General features: G+C 36.2%; 1 protein-coding gene across 1 annotated transcript in view; it reads left to right on the forward strand.

Annotated features, from left to right (window-relative positions):
* The window catches only part of NALF1 (NALCN channel auxiliary factor 1), a 213,488-nt gene extending 200,609 nt beyond the window's left edge, over positions 1-12,879 (forward strand). Inside the window, exons 2-3 of the mRNA XM_053455271.1 lie at positions 2,467-2,638; positions 11,387-12,879. Coding sequence (XP_053311246.1) covers positions 2,467-2,638; positions 11,387-11,679 — 465 coding nt within the window. The 3' untranslated portion in view covers positions 11,680-12,879. The remainder of the gene's footprint in view (positions 1-2,466; positions 2,639-11,386) is intronic.
* The last annotated feature ends 5,973 nt before the right edge of the window (positions 12,880-18,852 follow it).

Here is an 18,852-nt window from a genome sequence, read left to right on the forward strand (position 1 = left end):
TTCAGTTGATCTATACATGCAATGCTGTGTTTCCATCTGTTGATCTATACCTGAACTACTTGCGGGAGGAAAAGACAGGTGTGGTACAGTGAAGGAAGGGGAAGTAAGGGACAAAGGGACTCTGGGGGTGATGACTGGGGAGGGGTGACCAGGGGTGGCCTGCACAGGGTGCCTGAACACCTAAAGCTGGCCCTGATCATGACTTGCACTCCCTTTTCAGATCATTTGCCGGACCTGCACCATTCATTTGCTATGCTATCTGCATAATATTGTGCTCCTCCCCTGTCCTGCGCGTGTGGTGTGAGGGCATCTCACGCGGAGTCACAAAGAAGGGAAGACTGCACTGACTCTGACAGTCTCCTCCTAATCTGCAGAGTCAGTGTGGCAGGTACTTTTGTTTTGTTTGTATGTTTTTTTGGTGTTGGAGTGGAGGAGATTGTATGCCAGGAAGTGTGGGGTGGCGGGGGCCCAAGCGAATGCGTTCCCAGGGTCCAATCAATATTAGAGGCGACCATGAGGATTATGACAGTTTGATACCTCTCTCTCCCTGTCTATATATATATATATAATTTTGTCATTTAGGGAAATATTACTACAGTAAATCCTGGGTAAAGTAGGGACACTAAAACTACAAGTAAAAAATGATTTTTACTAGTAGTTCACAATTTATTACTGGAATAAAATGTATTTATGTGCAATGGTTTGGGACCTTTTGCCAGCTCTTCTACCAAACTTGTCTTTCCCTTTCTAGCTATCTACCTTTAATTAACTATGACATTGAAGTGATTAATGAACCATGTTACAGGGAAATATTGTACAACTGAGTTTTTATAGCCTGAAGCAAACTTCCCTTGAAGATTTCACAATTTACTGCTTTTTTACACCAAAGATTGCACATAACTATAGATCTCTCTACTGGGCCATTAATACAGTGATCAGATGTTATAGTGCAGATTACCTGCAGGGTGGGAAAGCAATGATACTGTACACCACCCTAACATGTTATTACAGCTTAGCCAGCAATAAAACAGCAGTACTAGAGTCAGTCAATATGTCTCAAGGGTGCATATGTGTTTGAGAAGGATGGTCCAAGGGAAGTTTAAAAGATGTGCCCCACCTTAAATATTATCGTCATCTTGCATGACATTGTATTCAACAATAGTTCTATAACGAGGTTTGTTTTTGAGCCAGGTTCACACATTTTGTTTTAGAAATGAAAAGATATTGCAGCAAAATTGTTCATAGCCATAGTGTTCTTTATTCCACATCCGGAATCAAGTGCACTAAATGCTGTGGTTAGTTAAAGGTCAGAGAATAGTAGATTACATGGATCAATAAAAAGTCTCTATCAGTAAACCACTATCTATCTATCTATCTATCTATCTATCTATCTATCTATCTATCTATCTATCTCATATGTGAACACTCATTTTCTATGTTTATAAAACCTGCTTGTTTTATAATAAATATGCCCGTTGGATAGGAGCTCGACAGCATGTTGTTCTGTGTTTCTTATATTTTGAAATATTACAGCCTGGGGGATTATTGGGGTTTCTGTATTATATTTTGTTTCACATTATGTTAGCAATGGATATCTTATTGTAGAAACAGTTCACATTCATACTGTTCTGTAATCTAAAACGGCTGCTTACTGTAGGTACTGTGTTCCTTCTGTTATATTATTTATAAATATATATATATATATATATATATATATGTATATATATATATATATGTATATATATATATACGAATGATCAGCCCTCTTTACAATAAACACAGTTCTAAGTAGGGAATAAACTACTGAAGGATCAGGCAGAATCTAGAAGTTGCAACTGAGTTCATCATATAAGGCAGTTCAGTAATTAATGTTTCTATTAGTATAAAAGTTGTAAAAGTAAAGCAATTGTCCTGAAGCATTTACTGTATATGCCGGTAAAATGTTAATTTGTGTGTAAACTATATATGAAACATACTTTCAGTGGCGCATGATGTACAGTACATTCCTTGTTAGAAATACTAATAAACTGTAGGGAAATATCATTTTACTTATTTTTAGCAGAGCTTTATTTCATAGTTTTTTCTTAAAAGTGCAAGGATAACATTGGCACATTGAGGCTGAATTATTAAGGCATTTTAAGTGCATAATTTGTATAAAATGTATTCTTGTTGTGAAAATTCCTACTAAATATCTTGCCCCCCTCCCCCAAATATGATACATACATACAATGCAGTTGTGCATTTTGTGCCAGTGGCATATTTAAAAACCAACCCTTACCATTTACGTTGTATTTGAGTATACGAGCCTTTACATTTTGTATTCAATCAACATTTTGTCAATTATACCTCTTACAAACAAAAGCACCTGTTTAGTGCACCTGAATCTAAAGCACTTTGCCACTTGTTTTTACATTTATATATACAAATTGATATGCAGTATCACTTTTTTTTCTGTTCATTTTCCAGACTGTCTACAAATCCTGGCTATGTTCCCAGTATTTTGAAGTCACGCAATCTGAATGCAGTAGCAAAATCCCTTGCAAGCAATACTGTTTGGAGGTACAAACAAGATGTCCCTTTATATTACCAGATAATGATGATGTCGTCTACGGAGGACTATCAAGCTTCATCTGTACAGGTAAATATATTACTTGAAAATACGCTAATTATTGTTTTAAAGGGACAGTTGTGCCTGTTAATTTTCCAGGCATTGGTGAAGATACCATGCTTGTTACACTGATGCCTTCCTTTCAGAAAAGTGAGAAGGGTGTCACATGTTTATCTCAGATCTCGCTGGTAATCTTCAGGTGCACTTCCAATACATTTCCCCAAGGGGCACTGTTCCACAATGAACCCAGATTGGATACCGTCTTCTTTTATGAAAAGTGGTCAAGTGGCTCAAGAACACACAGGGTCATATCAGAAACAGGACAAATAATTATATGGCTGTTTCATTAAAACCCTCTTTAGTTGTATTTTAGTTTAGGTTTGCCATATTAATAAATACATTAGTCTTTGTTGAAGAAGATAGGAGGGAGGTAGAGTGAAAGGGAGGAAAGGAGAGAGGGAGAGAGAGTGCTCCAGTTTAAATTGTATTTCTGTTTTGCTTTTAACAATCAATAAATAAGGTGTTGGATGTGTTAGTCATTGTGGTAATTATTTTCAGTGAATTAGAAAAGGTTATGAATTCCATGAGGGATGCATCGCGATACTTGTCAGTGCAAGCCTGTAAATAATTGTGAAAGCAGGACTGAACATTACAATCAATGCATTCCCACAGGGCAATAATATATTCACTAATCTGCAGGACATATCACAGTTTGTCATGCATAGAGACTAGTTCTAACACATCATGAAAATAGAGGTTACTTAAAAAAGCAGTCTTTGTTTTTGCTAACTCCTAAGGAAGTGGGCAGATTTTGCCATTTTCCAACTACCACCTACCCACCTTCCACAGATGCAGGAAGCTCTAGATTTATCAAATTAAAATCATATCTCTTGGTAAAGCCCCTGTTTGTTAGGGATTACCATGATTTTCCATGAGCCCTTCATTAGGATGTTTGGGCATCACTGAGTGACAGTCCAAGACAAGGTGACCAAGTATTTTTTTATTGTAGGGAACTACATCACCACTTCTCCTATGGAATCCCCCAAAATATAGGCCACATAAGTGCCTAGTCTGCCTTGTGGATAATCCAGTTTTAAAACATATAGACTAGACCATTCTCCAAAGTTTCATTCAGTAAAGCTACTCAGGCAACCCTCTTCATTTCACATTTTCCGTTTAAAGTTTTTATTGGATTACATACATCTTGATTGGAGAAAAACAATGTTCACATTTTTTATGTTTCTGTAATTCTCATTAATTAATAGCATGCATAATAATGAAGATAAATGTTTTCTACCTAAACAGGACTTCTGTCCTTGAGAATGTTAAAGAAACTTACATTCTAAGTATGATTTTAAGCATATTTGTATCTAGGTCTCAAACACACAGAGTTAAACGTTATTAGTGAAAGAGAGTATAATCATGATGTCAATCTTTCTAACTGCATAATGTACAACCTTATAAAAATATATTATCAGAGACAACATTCTTTGAAATGTCTTAGAAAGGTCACGAGCCTGCATGTTGAGGTTACTGACATTAACTGTTACTATGACAGATGTCCCACAGCTTTGAATGGCAGCTCAAACAAGACACAGCAGTGGCAATTTGACCTCATCATAGTTTACTGACCTTTAAAGTATGCACCTTTCTCTAATTTTGTCTAATGAAGAGCACTTCGCTTCTATCAATAATACATTACATTTGATTTTTACTGTGTCAGAACATAGAATGTGTACAGTATGTTGAGTGAAGAGTTTAAATAACTTCTATGAGATTCAATATTCATTTGGATCACCCGAAACTTATAATGTTACCAGTTTTATAGCTTGCAGAATGAGATATTTCCTGAAATAATTATTGCTCTAACCATTTGTGAAAATAAGAAATTACTAAATTTCATCCACAATACAGAGCTTAAAGAAAAACAAAAGATTGCATAAATATTTTTTCATTAGATCTCAATGGCGTAAGTTAACCACAGTGATGTTATTCTGGACATAAATGACCCCGAAGCCTATCGCACACACAGGACTTTCTGTAGACGATAATTAAACACTCAAGATAAACTTGGGAGAAGAGCTTAATTGTGTACTCCATTGCCCCAACATGAACACTTACTCCATTTACTTTCCTTCTAGTATACAAAATAAATTGACGGCTATTGTGTGGAGCACAGGTAATGTGTAGGAGGAAAAAACATGGCTGGGCAGCCACATTCTATCTGTGGGAGTAATAGTTATCTCTTTCTGCTTATCTGCTTTGCTCATCTGCAAGCTCTACAAATACATGAGTATTTAATGAAATAGTGACAACTTCTCCTGAAAAAAGGTAGCAAACAAACAAAAAAGGACTTGTCATATTGAGAAGACCTTGCAAAAATTTTACACGCATGCCAGCAATTGTGGATTTTTGTTATCAATGGCCAAAATTCCTTCATTTACTATTTGCTCTTTCATGACCCAACTCTCAAGGGTAGATGGAAATACGCTTAGGAATTTTTCTTGAAACAAAAAATAGGGTTTTGGTGTGGTTCCTTATAAATTAAGGAGGGATTAATCTTACCTAAATTAGTAACTTAAATAAGCTTTTTTACCAAAGGTGGTCCTATCATATAAGAAGATTTTGTAGTAGGACCTTTAGAGGACATTGGAGATGCTGTAGATCAATGCCACATTATATCTGTATCATAATGCTACATTATGTTTTTATATATATTTATAAATATATATATATATATATATATATATATATATATATAAGAAATACAGAATATATTTCATACTTACTTGTGTATCCACAGCTTCTGTCAGGGGTGCACCCTAGTGTCCCCTAAAAAACAATTGATGAAGAATATATATTAAAGTATGAAGTACTTTAAAGTATAAAGTAGTAAGTGCATTCATTAACCAGTAAGGAAGAAAATAAAGTATAGATAAACACCAGAGCGTTTGAAACGATTGATTGCACAGTAGGAAAACTACACTTAATTTCATAAATCTGAAACTTTTATTTAATCCCACAAGAGTCACAGCACAATCGCCAATGGTATTTCAAAGACCCCCTTGTGTCCACAGCAATCTTATTACAGTGACTGGAAGTTGACCGCAGATAGGATAATTCATGCAAAGCAACTTTTGTCCCCACAAAAATGCATCAAAGTTTTTATCCATCCAAACATTACCATCTGTCAGAGAAGGATAGAAATAATACTTTACATATGTCATGGTCATGGAAGCAGACATATTACTTCTTTTCTTTTGCTGCTATGCTAATATACATAGACACAAAAAAGTAGACATCAAGGTATTTTTGTAATATATAAAATATTAAATGCAAGTTAAGCCTAAAGGAGGAACCTCAGCGTCTTGAAAGCTTGCACACCTTGATGCCTGTCCTTGATGCATGTCCTTTCTAAATATTAGATGACTAGCATATGTGGCCCAAAATCTTTTTTCTCTTTCTTTCTCCTTCTCCCCTTTCTCTTTCTCCCCCATTATGTCTCTCCCCATCTTTTCTAAATTGTCTCATTCCCTCTCTCCCCCTTAACCCCTCTTCTTATTCTCTCCATCCCCTCTATTTTTCCCTCCCTCATCCTCGCCCTTCCTCTCTACACTTCACCTCTCCTACCATCTTTTTCAGTTCACATATCTTCTCCTTTCCTCCACTCTCCTCCACTGGCATCTGCTTACTACTCCTTCCCTTGCTTCACCTCAGCTCCTCCCATATACCCTCTTCTTTCATCACTTGCCCTCTCCTCACCTGATCTCACATACCCTCACCCTCAGGGGTGAGATTAGTCTTAGTAGTTCTTGGGCGCAATATTTATTTGGTCTCTTATATAACTAAAACACATGCACAAACTTAACTCGCAAACTCGCTCTAACACCCACTCACTCTAACACAATACACCCACATTCTCCAACACTACACACTAATGCACACTCACTCTAACACTTTATGAGACAGTCCAATTTTTTGAGTAGCATCCTACCCAGATTATGGGCCATTTAGGGAATATCTTCCGTGACTGACCCACTGAGATGTAAAATCCTCCTTATGGTACATTGAAGGTGTAAGGTACTAAGGTAATTCCATATCTTGTCACTGCCTCCGACCATACCCCGCACGGTTGGGACCTGATTTAGGAACCTGAAGTGCAGAGGGGCAATTGGATCAAGTTTAAATCATGGAGGATTTCAGTTACCTAGATACTGACTAGAATACTGGAACAAGTAGTCCAGCAAAGGGTAGCTAGTATTTGAACCCACTAGATGACAGCTTAATGTGTCAATTGGAGAGTACACCAGCTTAAAAAAAGACACCTGTTTGGACCTGCTGATAAATAACAATGTAGTAAGGTAACATTTGGGGAAAAGTGACCATAGAATGGTGAAATTGAGTTTGGTTCAAAAAGCACATTTGAATTTTAGTAAGGCCAAGTTCCGCAGGCTAAGAATTTTTGAAGATCACTGACCGGGATTAGCTGTTCTCACAAAAAACAACAACACAGGAGATAAGTAGAATATCTTCAAACAAGCATTAATAAAATACACTCAAGCATGTACCCTTGGGTAACAAATACAAAAGAAGCAAACTAAAATCAATGTGGCTTAACAGAAAGGTCAGTCAGGAAATAAAAAAGAAAATGGCATTATATATATGTCAAAAATATAAAAGTCAAAAGGATCAGCAGCATCATTTATAAAATACAAAGATGTTAACAAAAATTGCAAAAGGGCAAGTAGATGGGCTAAAGTAGAAAATGAGAAATGGATAGCCATTGACAGCAAGACACCCCCCCCCAAATTTTTAAATACATCGATTAAAAATTTAAACTGATGGCCCATTGAAATTTGAAATGTATATGTTGGTTAGTGAAGATCGGGAGTTTTAAAATTAAAACATTTTAAGTATTTTTTAGCTTGTGTGCCAATAAACAACCAAATGACTGTAGGATTGCAAATTAATGCAGCATACATGTGATTGGCTGACACAAAAAAATAGCTAGACTGGTGCTTTTGATATTAACATATCCTCTCTTGTCTGGTATGGTGCCAAAAGATTGGCATAAAGCAGAAGAACTACCGATATTTAAAAAGAGATCAGATTCTCAGACAGGTGATTAGATACCTATGATCTTGACATCTGTGGTGGGGAGATTATGTGAAAGCTTGTTAAGGGATAATATTCAGTAATACATTTTGGCCAACATATAATTAGTAGGATGCAAGGCGGTTTTATGAAGTAATGATAGTTTCAGACTAGTGTGACGTTTAAAAAATGGGGTAGATATGTCAGGAACCAGACTTATTATTAAAAATAAAAAAAATAACATTTAATATAATAAAGAATACTGACATACAAAATACATCTAATTTTATACATCATATAAAAAATGAAATAGTCTACATTTCCCCTAAAACACATTTACATTCAGCTTTAAAGTTATTTAGCAATTCATAAAAAAAAACTTTTAAAATATCTGTATTTTTATGTAAAAATGTAATATTCGATGCATGTACCTGACATCTAGTTTGAGTTTTGTTGTTTTAAGCAAGATAAGCTGTTTAAGGTCTTAAAAAAATGAAACGTGTCGAAAACAAAAGTAGGAAAACATTTTGTACACTGAAGATTGAACTTTTTTGAACTGATGAATAGTAAAATTGTCTTAAACATTAAAGACAAATTTCTAATCTTACTACTGAGAAAGCTATAATAATTAATTATTTTTTAATATTGATGGTTGCATTATTACTAGATTTCATAGAATTTCAAAATGAGCAGTCATTTACATTTCTCTAATCCTTTCAAAGTAGGGAATCACCTAAATTTGACATATTTTCTGGAAATGTATTTTTCTGCAAACTTTTGATTTGTATTTCTTTCCAAGTAACAAACCAATTCACTTTGAATGGGCCTAGCACCCCCTTGTGGCTAACCTCATAAAGGCACTTTAGCAAAGCTAACATATGATATATGTAATTTCTCCATGCTATCTGGACTATGACACACATTTACACAGAAAACAGTCTTATGTCACAAAACAATGAACTGTTCTAGGATTCTTTATTATTCTCCAGCAAAGGTTACAATGGGTTACATATGTTACACCAAATTTCTGTTACTCTATTCAATTTAGACACACATCATTGTTCCATACCCCACTTAAATTTTGACTATACCCTTTGCAATTGGCATCAACGGTTTTTGAGCCTAGTGTCTCGCTTGGTGCATGTTTCTGTAAATTTGGAGGATGCTCACACATTTTTATGTGTAACGATGCCTGGGAGTTAAATCAGGCAGTGCTGACAATTCGTCTTTCTAAGCAACACCTCGGATTTCTTCCATGCAGCATTTCAAACATTGTGTTCGCTCATATACAAAAGGACAAGACATTCTATGCACCAAATGTTTTAGTGTTATGTATAGAAATGATAGGGATATTGGAAAGTTATAATAAAGGTTAAGTCGATCCTTTCACTCAGGCCCGGACTGGGAGAAAAAATAGGCCTGGGCATTTAAGCCCAAGCAGCCCATATTTATTTATTTATTTATTTATTGTTAAAGCCCACCCTTCATGTACCATCTTTGCATTTACTCATTCACACAAATCATTAACACATTCATTAATGCAGTCTTACAAATCATTCAAGCAATTCATTCACACATGAATTCATTAATTGTCATACGCATTCACACAATTCATCCACACATTTATTCATTCATTCTCATACGCATTCACACTACCCCCTCTCCCCATCTTATCTGCCCCTTCTCACTATGTTCCCCCTTTTCACTATGTACCCCCTCTCACTATCTATCCCCTCTCCCCATTTCTCACTATCTAACCCCCCTCTGCCCCTTCTTACTGCACCCCCCTCCCTCACCCTAGTTACCTTGTTGCCGGAGCAAGCAGCAACTGCGGCCGGGCCCGCGGCAGGACCGGACTGACTGGGCCTATGCGGCCTCTACGGCCGCATTAACGCAAGGCATAAGGGGCACCTGCCCCTTAAGTCCGCCGCAACTGCGACCGGGTCCGCCACTCTAAGGGGCCGGGAAGCCCCCACCAGGACCAGCCTTAGGGGTGTGCGGCCGCACAAGGCTTACATTAAAACATCGGGGGGGGGGTAACTTTATTTAACATCCTCCATGTTAAATAAAGTTAACAAAAACTTAATTTAACATGGAGGATGTTAAATAAAGTAAAAAAAAAAAAAAAAAAAACCCCGATGTGCGGCCGCACACCCATAAGGCCGGCCATGGTGGGGCCTTCCCGGCCCCTTAGAGTGGCGGACCTGGTCGCAGTTGCGGCGGGCTTAAGGGGCAGGTGCCCCTTATGCCCTGCGTTAATGCGGCCGTAGAGGCCGCATAGGCCCATTCAGGACCTATTTTAAGGTAGGGGCCTGGAGCTGCAGCTCCATCAGCTCCTAAATCAATCCGGCCCTGCCGCGGCCCGGCCCACCACGGCCCGGTTTGCCCGATGGCCAGTACGTGCCTGCTTTCACTATATGCCTAGCCTAACCTGAGATGCACAAGTTGGTGCTGTTAACGTTACTCAATTATCGTTTATTTACATGGTGGACCTGTTGTACTGAATAATCAGTCATTCAAGTATAATGCTACATTCAAATAGTAGTTGGCACCTCCACATTTGTGGGCCCTAGAGTAACTTACTTTTTGGTGTATTGCTCATTCATGGTGTCAATGTAATTAGAAAGCACTGTAGCTATAAGTGCAAGCATGACTAGGGATACGAACAACCTGTAGCCAGGCCACTAAGATTATGCGTGTCTCACACGTGCTGCCAACAATCCACAAAAGAAGGGAGCATGAGAATAAGAAATTATAAACAGTGCAGGTCGAGCTGCAGGGGAAATGTAACGTAAGGTATTTCTATGTGCAGATGATATAAAGGTCTGCAACAGGGTAGACATTCATGGTGTAAAAAGATGCATGATTTAAGTGAATTAGAAGAATGGCAGCTGCAGTTTAATGTTGATAAACGTTAAATAAAGCAGTTGGGATGTAAAAAGTCCAAGGCAGAATATAGCATGAGTGTAACTGTTTCAAAGACAGCAAAAGAGAGGAACTTGGGAGTAATTGTCTGTGAGAGCTTGTAAGAACTTGCAATGCAATAAAGTGTTGAAAAAAGCAAGCATGGTGCTGGGTTGTATAGCCAGAGTCATTAGTCGCGGGAAGCGAGAGGTGGTTCTGCCACAGATCAGACCACACCTTGAGTACAGTGTACAGTGAGACCCCATCTCCAGAAGGATTTTCTACATGGTGGATTGATTGAGGGAAATGCTACTATAGCTTAGTGTTATATGACAACATGTACATACTTTCTAATCAGACACAACAGAGGCAGGAAGAATTACTGACCTCGTAGAGAATATGGCAGTCCAGGCGTATAATTTGGAGTTTGAGGCAGTCCTAATTCTCAATGGTGGATGTGAGGGCATGGTACTAACCTCAAATGGTGGTAGTAGAAGCATTATTAACACTCATCTACAGACACCAGACACGCCAGAAGGCTTGTTTTTCCCTCAGAAATCTCATGGTGCTGCCACAACCACAAAGGGATTCTGGGTAGGCGCATGCAAACAAGTTTAACAATTATCACATTTTGCCTCTTTTTGGGATGGTACTCTTTTTCATGTATTTTATATACACATACTGTGGCAATTATTACTCTGATGTTGTGTCTGAGTAGTTATGAATGTCTAGAAATGAAACATTGCGATTTTTATTTGCCCTTATTATTTTGTCTTGCAGGGCTGTATGAAAAGTATCCAACCAATGCAGAACCAGAATGCTGTGATGTCAGGTGGGAATTATTAGCAGATAACCAATCCAAAGGGACTAAAAAAACACATGACTCAACGTTGTGCCACAGGACATCACTCACAGCTTCATCAGCATCCAGACTGTGTAACTGCAGACTCAAGCTGTGTGTATTTGTACTCATACTATTACATACAGTTCTAGTGGTCTCAGCAGCACAAAACTCAACAGGACTGGGTTTTGGAAACATAATTTTGGAAGACAATTCAACAAATGAGGAATAGAAGAATGGAATAATTTCATCCGAGAGAAACACAACTGGCCCATTCCAGCAAGCTACGAGAGTCACGTTATTGAAAAGAGGTGTTTGTACCTTCAAATTAATTTTTACATGGCAGTCTGGATAAAAATGAAAAGAGACGGGCCAATCTCTATATTTCAAGGACACAAAGGGACAGCTTTTTATTGACTAAAAGGCTGTGTGATGACTGAAATTTATCACACCATTTTATACACTGTGTTTTAATGTTCAAATTTGTTTGTTTCTTTGTTTGTTTTTTTATTTTTTATTTTGCACAGGATTTTATTTTTATTCTTTGAGATGATTTCTCGAAGCTAAACTAAGTCTTTTCACTATATATTTCTAGTCATTTTGTGTATTCATCTTTACGTCCCGTCAATTTTTACTTTTCAGATGAGTACTATGAATGCATTCACAGCAAACAATATTGAAAACTGTCCATTCTATTCATTATCTTTTTTTACCCATCTCCCCAAACCAAAAATGAAAAAAAAAAATACAACAAAAAAAGAACACATTTGCTTGGTTCTGTCTGTGTAATCACAATGAATGGGTACACACTATTGTGGTGTGTCTACCGCAGATGCACAAATCAGATGACTGAGCATACCCTATATATTTGGGCTTGGAGAGGGTATATACAGTGGAAACAACAAATAATCAGAAACTATATTTTAAACAAGTTGGACAGTTACCCAATTTCTGTGTGAGCCTATAACAAACTGTGTTGCTCCAGTTCCCATATCCAAAAACGTCCAGTCTTTTCACTGGTCAGTTGAACAGGAGCAGCCTTTAGAAATCCAGTATGTGGAACCAGTTAAGCTCAGCGTGTAATATAGTTGAAGAACCTTCACATTGGAGGTAATTTGGTGGCATTCATTGTGAATTACGTTTTATTTTCCGTTGCAGTCACCTTTTAAAGGTGCTGTTCCACCTACTTTGCTGAATCTATCATTTTTCTCTATTTGAATGCAGCATTAGAAACATCATTAAAACATGGAAAAGTGGGACAACCTCACCTTTAACCAGCGCATATACGTGCATATATAGCGGTAACATGACTGTCCAAATCAGACAAAAAGGATGAGGCCTTCATGCAACCTAAAACACGCATTAAATTATTTGGCTTGGTAAAACACTGATGTCTATATGTCAAACTCAATAAACAGTGTATAGCCTCGTATGACGGAATTACTGTGTATATATATATTATTTTGACAGAAAAAAGTTACATAAAATATGCTTAAGGTCCACGCACAGTGGTTGGCAGATACTTAATATTTTTCTTTACAAAATAATTGTTTATATTAGCTCAATATTTTAAGACGCTGTTAATTAAGCTTGATGTATAGACAATATAGAATTTGTGAACATTTAGTCGAACACTGGCCATATCGTCTTTTACATAGAGCTGCAAATTCTGACACGGAAAATTGTACTCTAAAAGACAATCGTTAACTGAGAATCGGCCTGACTTTCTCATAAACCCCACTGAGTGCGACAAGAACACACTAAGGACTAAATGCAAATGAATGGCTGAATACCAGGTCATTCGAGATCAGATACACTCATTAGTGCTGTCTGTGTTTGTTTAATTTTTTTTGTTGCCACATTTTATCCACTGAATGAATGATATATTTTAGTTCACAGGAAAATAAGGAAACGTTAAATAAGGGCTGTAAACATAAAAAAAAAAAAAATCACCTCCCTTCGTATTCCATAACTACACTTGGGAAGTGCACTTCAAAGATGTTTGCTGTGTAGTTGGAATATAAAGGAAAACATATGACAAATTATTTTTTCAACAAATAAAATTATACGACTAACGATAAGGCCTCCCCTTTTTGTATACATTCAGTCTTAGCTTCAAGTTTCTGTTTCATCAAATACCAGAAAAAAAAAACCTAAATGAACCAATACTATGCATTTTTTTCACATGAATACAAGTCTTCTGCTGAATTTTTAATCAGAATAAAAGACAAGCTTAAATGTCATTGAGGAGGTATTTGTACATAATAGCGCAATAGTATGAAAAATGCACCAAAAACAAAACAAAATGTATTGTTTAGTGACACTTTTATTTTTCCATATCCAGTTTTGATATCATTTTATGTTTGAGAAGACATGGTGCTTTTTCTTGGGGGAGGGGGGGACATAATTGTAACTTCATCTACATATTGCAAAAACAAGACTTATAGAATGAATATTAAAATAAAGCCTTAAATAGTGGTAGAATGTAGACTTAAGTAGATAGTGTATTTGAATATAGTGGAGCAATAACTGGGTGGCACTGTTGGAAAGATGGCGCTGTATTAAAAGCACTTAATAGGTGAGCTCTTGTTCAACTGATCTACTATTTAAGTGTGTGTGGTCAGTAAACAGTTTGTTATAACCTTTATCTACCTCTGCTGGGCAAAGGCCATTATTCAACAGTCCTTTCTTTATGTGACGTGATGTGTATATTTTGTGTCATATCAACTCCATGTCCATTTACCGTTTTACATATTGCACCGTTGCAGTACTGGTAAGGTTCTTGTAAACCACATCAATAAACTGGTACTTTGGATTCTCAGAATACATACAATAATATTTTCGGATCATTTTGGAGCTGCTGTATACTTGTACGGTGTTTTTGGTAAATAAGACTGTGATTATATTCCTTGCTTCCGTGCAACTTCTTACTGACTACAGTAATTCAGAATTCAGCTAAAGTGTCCTTGCATATTTAACATAGCTCTAAATCTATTTAAGACTGAAAGTGCTGTAGCATATATCCAATCATGGTATGATTTATATATATATATATATATATATATATATATATATATATATATTTATGATATGGTGCACTATGGCAAAATTGTTGACCAACATAAATGTCCTGAAAAAAATCACAGCTCCTCAGCAAATAGGATAAAGATGGGCGTTTAGTTACTCTTTTGGACATAAGATCTGGGCTGCTAGACAGACTATGCATATGCCTAGAATGTTTTTTAGTGGAAAAGTAAAAATGCCCATTAAAAGATGGAGCTTACCTAAAAATTAAACCTTGACAAAACTAAAATACATGGATCTGCTGACATAAAACACTATATGATACAAAAAAAATGATCATTTTGATCTTTTGTAAATTTATAATGCTTTAAGCTCAAACGAGCCTTGCATTTCTCAGTACTGTATAGGACGTTTCAAAAGTTAATATGGGATTACTAACAGAAGAAGGAACCAACCACAGTCTTTCTTACCAAAAAGAACATGTCATGATAAAAATCTACTGCCTTCTAATGTCTGATCACCAATAACGTTATGTATCATGAATGCATATATTTCTATTGTATGTTTGTCTTATGTTTTCTTTATGTTTTTTTTTTAAAATGTAGTTTTATGTTTTCCCGTCTGCTCTCTATTTATTTGTTTCCCTTAATTCCAAGTTAAAGGGATGGCTACTGCTGTATTACGTGTTGTCTTTAAACACAATACTTCCGGTGTAGCAGTGCGGTATGCATCTCCATTTTGGAGACAGCTATAAAACTGTAAGCAGACAAGTACATGCATTTGAAATGCGACAATAATAATCATGTATGCTGCAGATTTCATTCCATCCCTTTGGCATCAGTAACCGTTTTTAAAGGCACAGATCTGAGCATGCTTGTGTTGTATGCATCTTACTTTGCCAGAATGAATTTTTGCATCTTGCCACCATTGTATTAACTGCCATCTTTTTTTCCACTTCCCCTCATGCTGTATGCTTATACATACATGATTAAAAATGGTTTTAAAAAATCAAAATACAAAACAATATTTCTGCAAGTCATAATAACGGATTTTATTTTTGTATTCTTGTGGTACAGAATATTGCAATGTCTCTTAATGTCTTATTTCTCAGCAATAGGGAAAATCCACATTTTGTGCAATATGTTAAAATCGCTAAGCCAAATGTCATGGATACACAATCAGAGCTATATGTTATTATTACTTGGCATTAACATTTGGTATTACATGATACTGGGATTTTTGTTCATTAAAGAGACAGTATTCATTTTTCAAATGTAGCAGCTGAAGGGTGTCCTTGATTACAGTCACATATCAGAGCTTACTGGTTTCTAGATGCAGAAAACTTACCAAGAGATCTATAATAGACAGACACGACATAGTATTATTATTCTATCTGACTCTAGAACAGTGTGACAAATTCAAAGTATGGGTTCTATAGAAAGTATGGGTTCTATAGAACATCACAACATTTTTAGTTATTTTATTGTCCTGTCTAATGGAAGTCAAACAGATGTTAAGTATATTTTGCTTGAAGCGAAGGTATGTAAGTAATGAAATGAAATTTGGAAAGGTGCAAGATGATGTGTGTGAGAGGTGCGTGTGAGACACAGCCCAGTGGCCTCCAATGTACGCTTATTGCAGGTTGTGCATACAGCTAGGAGTATCCAGCGGTTATACAAAATTGGCCTAGGGTGCAAGGGCTTATTTTCATTCCCAGTCCTACCCCGCTTCTAGGAATATACACTACATTGGAAAAAATAACTTTTTTTGGAACCTAAAAATATACTAAAATTGTTGTTTTGGGAAACAAATAATATACCAGCCTTTCATGTAGCATACGGCTTTCTTTTCAACACGGGCTCTTTAATATACAGCTTGTTCCACTAGCAGTCAAAGATTGTAGGGTTTTTAGTTACCCTTCACCCCAATCTGTTGAAATCCTATTTTTGACACAAATATGACACAAATATGAAAAATGGTGTTGATTTTTTTTTAAATGAAAGGATTGCTTCACTATAAATATTGCATATTGAATTAAGGAAAAAGTAGACACATTTTATCATAATCAGCAGCCCGAACTATGTATTTCATTGTTAATTGTTTTAATTTCATCTTTTCTTTACAATACATAGTGGAGGTATAAGGTTTTGATTTAATTTAAATGGTAAAATTTGAAAATTTTATATTTCACAGAGCATATTTGTATGATCGCTTATAATCTTTAATAATATATAAAGTATAAAGTTGAAACATTTTTAAAATATATACTGGAAAAAAAATATAATTCAGGAATATTAGTACTAATTGAATTTGAGTAAATTCAGTAAAAAGCATAATGTATTCAGTCTGAAGTGGTACTTTTTAGTGGGTCAAGGTATTTAAAGATAAGAAGTGGAGTCACACAAACATTCAAAGCCCCTAGACAAGTAGCCTCCATAGTAAGTGCTTTATTATTCATTTTTCTAGTATAGTATACTTAGCCATTGTGCTTTCCAAATGTTATCGTTTGTTCATCAAATTCATCAATGAGAATAAGATAAAATAATATTTTCAAGACAATAGGGACAAAACTGGTAAGTAATTAGGATATAGTGTAAATTTATAGGGAACAATTCATACGGGCAAGGGTTGAAAAAAGGGGGAATGGTGAGCATGAGTGGTGGCTTATTGGATGGGAGATGTTAGGATGTTAGGAGGAAGAATAAGTTGAATTAAGAAGGGTTGTGATGGCTTGGAATCAAAGTACTTAAGTTGGAATAATGAGCAGAAATACTAAAACTCAAAAAAAGATACCTATGCTGATACAATAGTGGAACTCTGACTAATAATCCAACTATTTTGTCTTGATAAATGTTTCAGCCTTGACCAAAGACATTATTATTATTATTATTATTATTATAGTACCAATAGTTATAGCTCCCATGGAAGCAGTAAGGGTATACTTCACACATGGCTTCTCTATTTCAGCTTTATTTTTTGTTGAATAAATCATGACACAGTGTATAATATGTAATATGTTTTTGTTCATCTGAGGTTGTATTAACCTAATTTTTAGACCCGCTAAGGAACAGATCATTGTTATGTCCTGCCACAGAATTCAAAGTGGGTGTACTTTCTTTTTCACAGGACTGTATATACTGGGACCGTAAAGTCCTTGAAGTTGGACCATGAAGTTCGAAAGCTCTGTCCTAACCCCTATACTTGTCCCCTAAATTTAACTGCATGAATAGGATTGGAGAGATGAAGGAGGAGGCCTGGCCTTATGCAGAATCAAGCAGAGATTCCTCCTTGGGCCTGCACTAAATGCTTAGGGAAGACACTTACTGCTTTTCCACATACTGATGGTCTCTTCATGTCTGAATGAAGTAGAGATGTAAGATATCATGTAATCCCAGCGTTTTTTAGACTTGCAGAGACTATAATCATGAGGGAGTTCTGCTTGTACCTCCCAAAGTACAAAGGGGCTCTGAATATTGTAATTGCCCCATAAACCTTAAAGTGAACTCCCAGCAGGAGTAACACATTTTCCTATGCATGTAACCTTTACTGGGATTGTTAGGTTAACTGTTAATTTGTCATAAACAAGCAAAATACCCAACCAACTGCTGGAAATTCAGTCTTTTGTACCTATTATATGCACATTAAAGCTTTTTCTTAAGGAGAAACATGATTACAACAGTACAATTGATAATGTATTTGTCTAATGGGATCATCACCTTTTAGTAAAACTATGAACACATCGCAGACTTAATCCTTGGGGTACCTTAAGATTCAAGTAAAACCAAAATGGGCCCTGTGTATCATAACGTGTCCCTGTTATCCATGTACAGTGCCATGAAGATCGTCACTAAGATAATATCAATCACTCATATTTTAGGTAATGTTTCCATAGGCTCAGACTCAAAATGTATTTTTTTTGAGAATTTTAAACATATCTTCAAGCTGAGTTAGTTTTCTGCATTAATTCATTATAGTTTTCTTTTACAGAATAAACCGCTAAACCACAAAGTTGTAATTTGGATGAAGCTACCAAAAAGTGTAAATGATCTCTATGATTAAACCATGTTATGAAGATTATACTGCATTACCTGTGCTAGATGCCATGAGCACTTAGCCAGTAGCCTAGGTTGACTGGTGGAAATATGACTACAAAAAATGATACACAGTTGTTTACAGTATCATGGATACCATGTCGATTTGGTACCCTCGTGGTGATTTCTCCTTTCACTTTTAAACAAAGGCAATTTTGATATGTAAGAATTATCAACCTATCCACTGTGTCTGGGGTGCTGTAGGCTTTATTACCTAGGAAATCCATAATTCCATAAACCCACTTAGTAGGTGAATTACAAAGCTTCCCCCAAAAAACAGACCCAGGATT

The sequence above is a fragment of the Spea bombifrons genome, chromosome 2, assembly GCF_027358695.1.
Source record: "Spea bombifrons isolate aSpeBom1 chromosome 2, aSpeBom1.2.pri, whole genome shotgun sequence".
Taxonomy (NCBI): Eukaryota; Metazoa; Chordata; class Amphibia; order Anura; family Pelobatidae; genus Spea; species Spea bombifrons.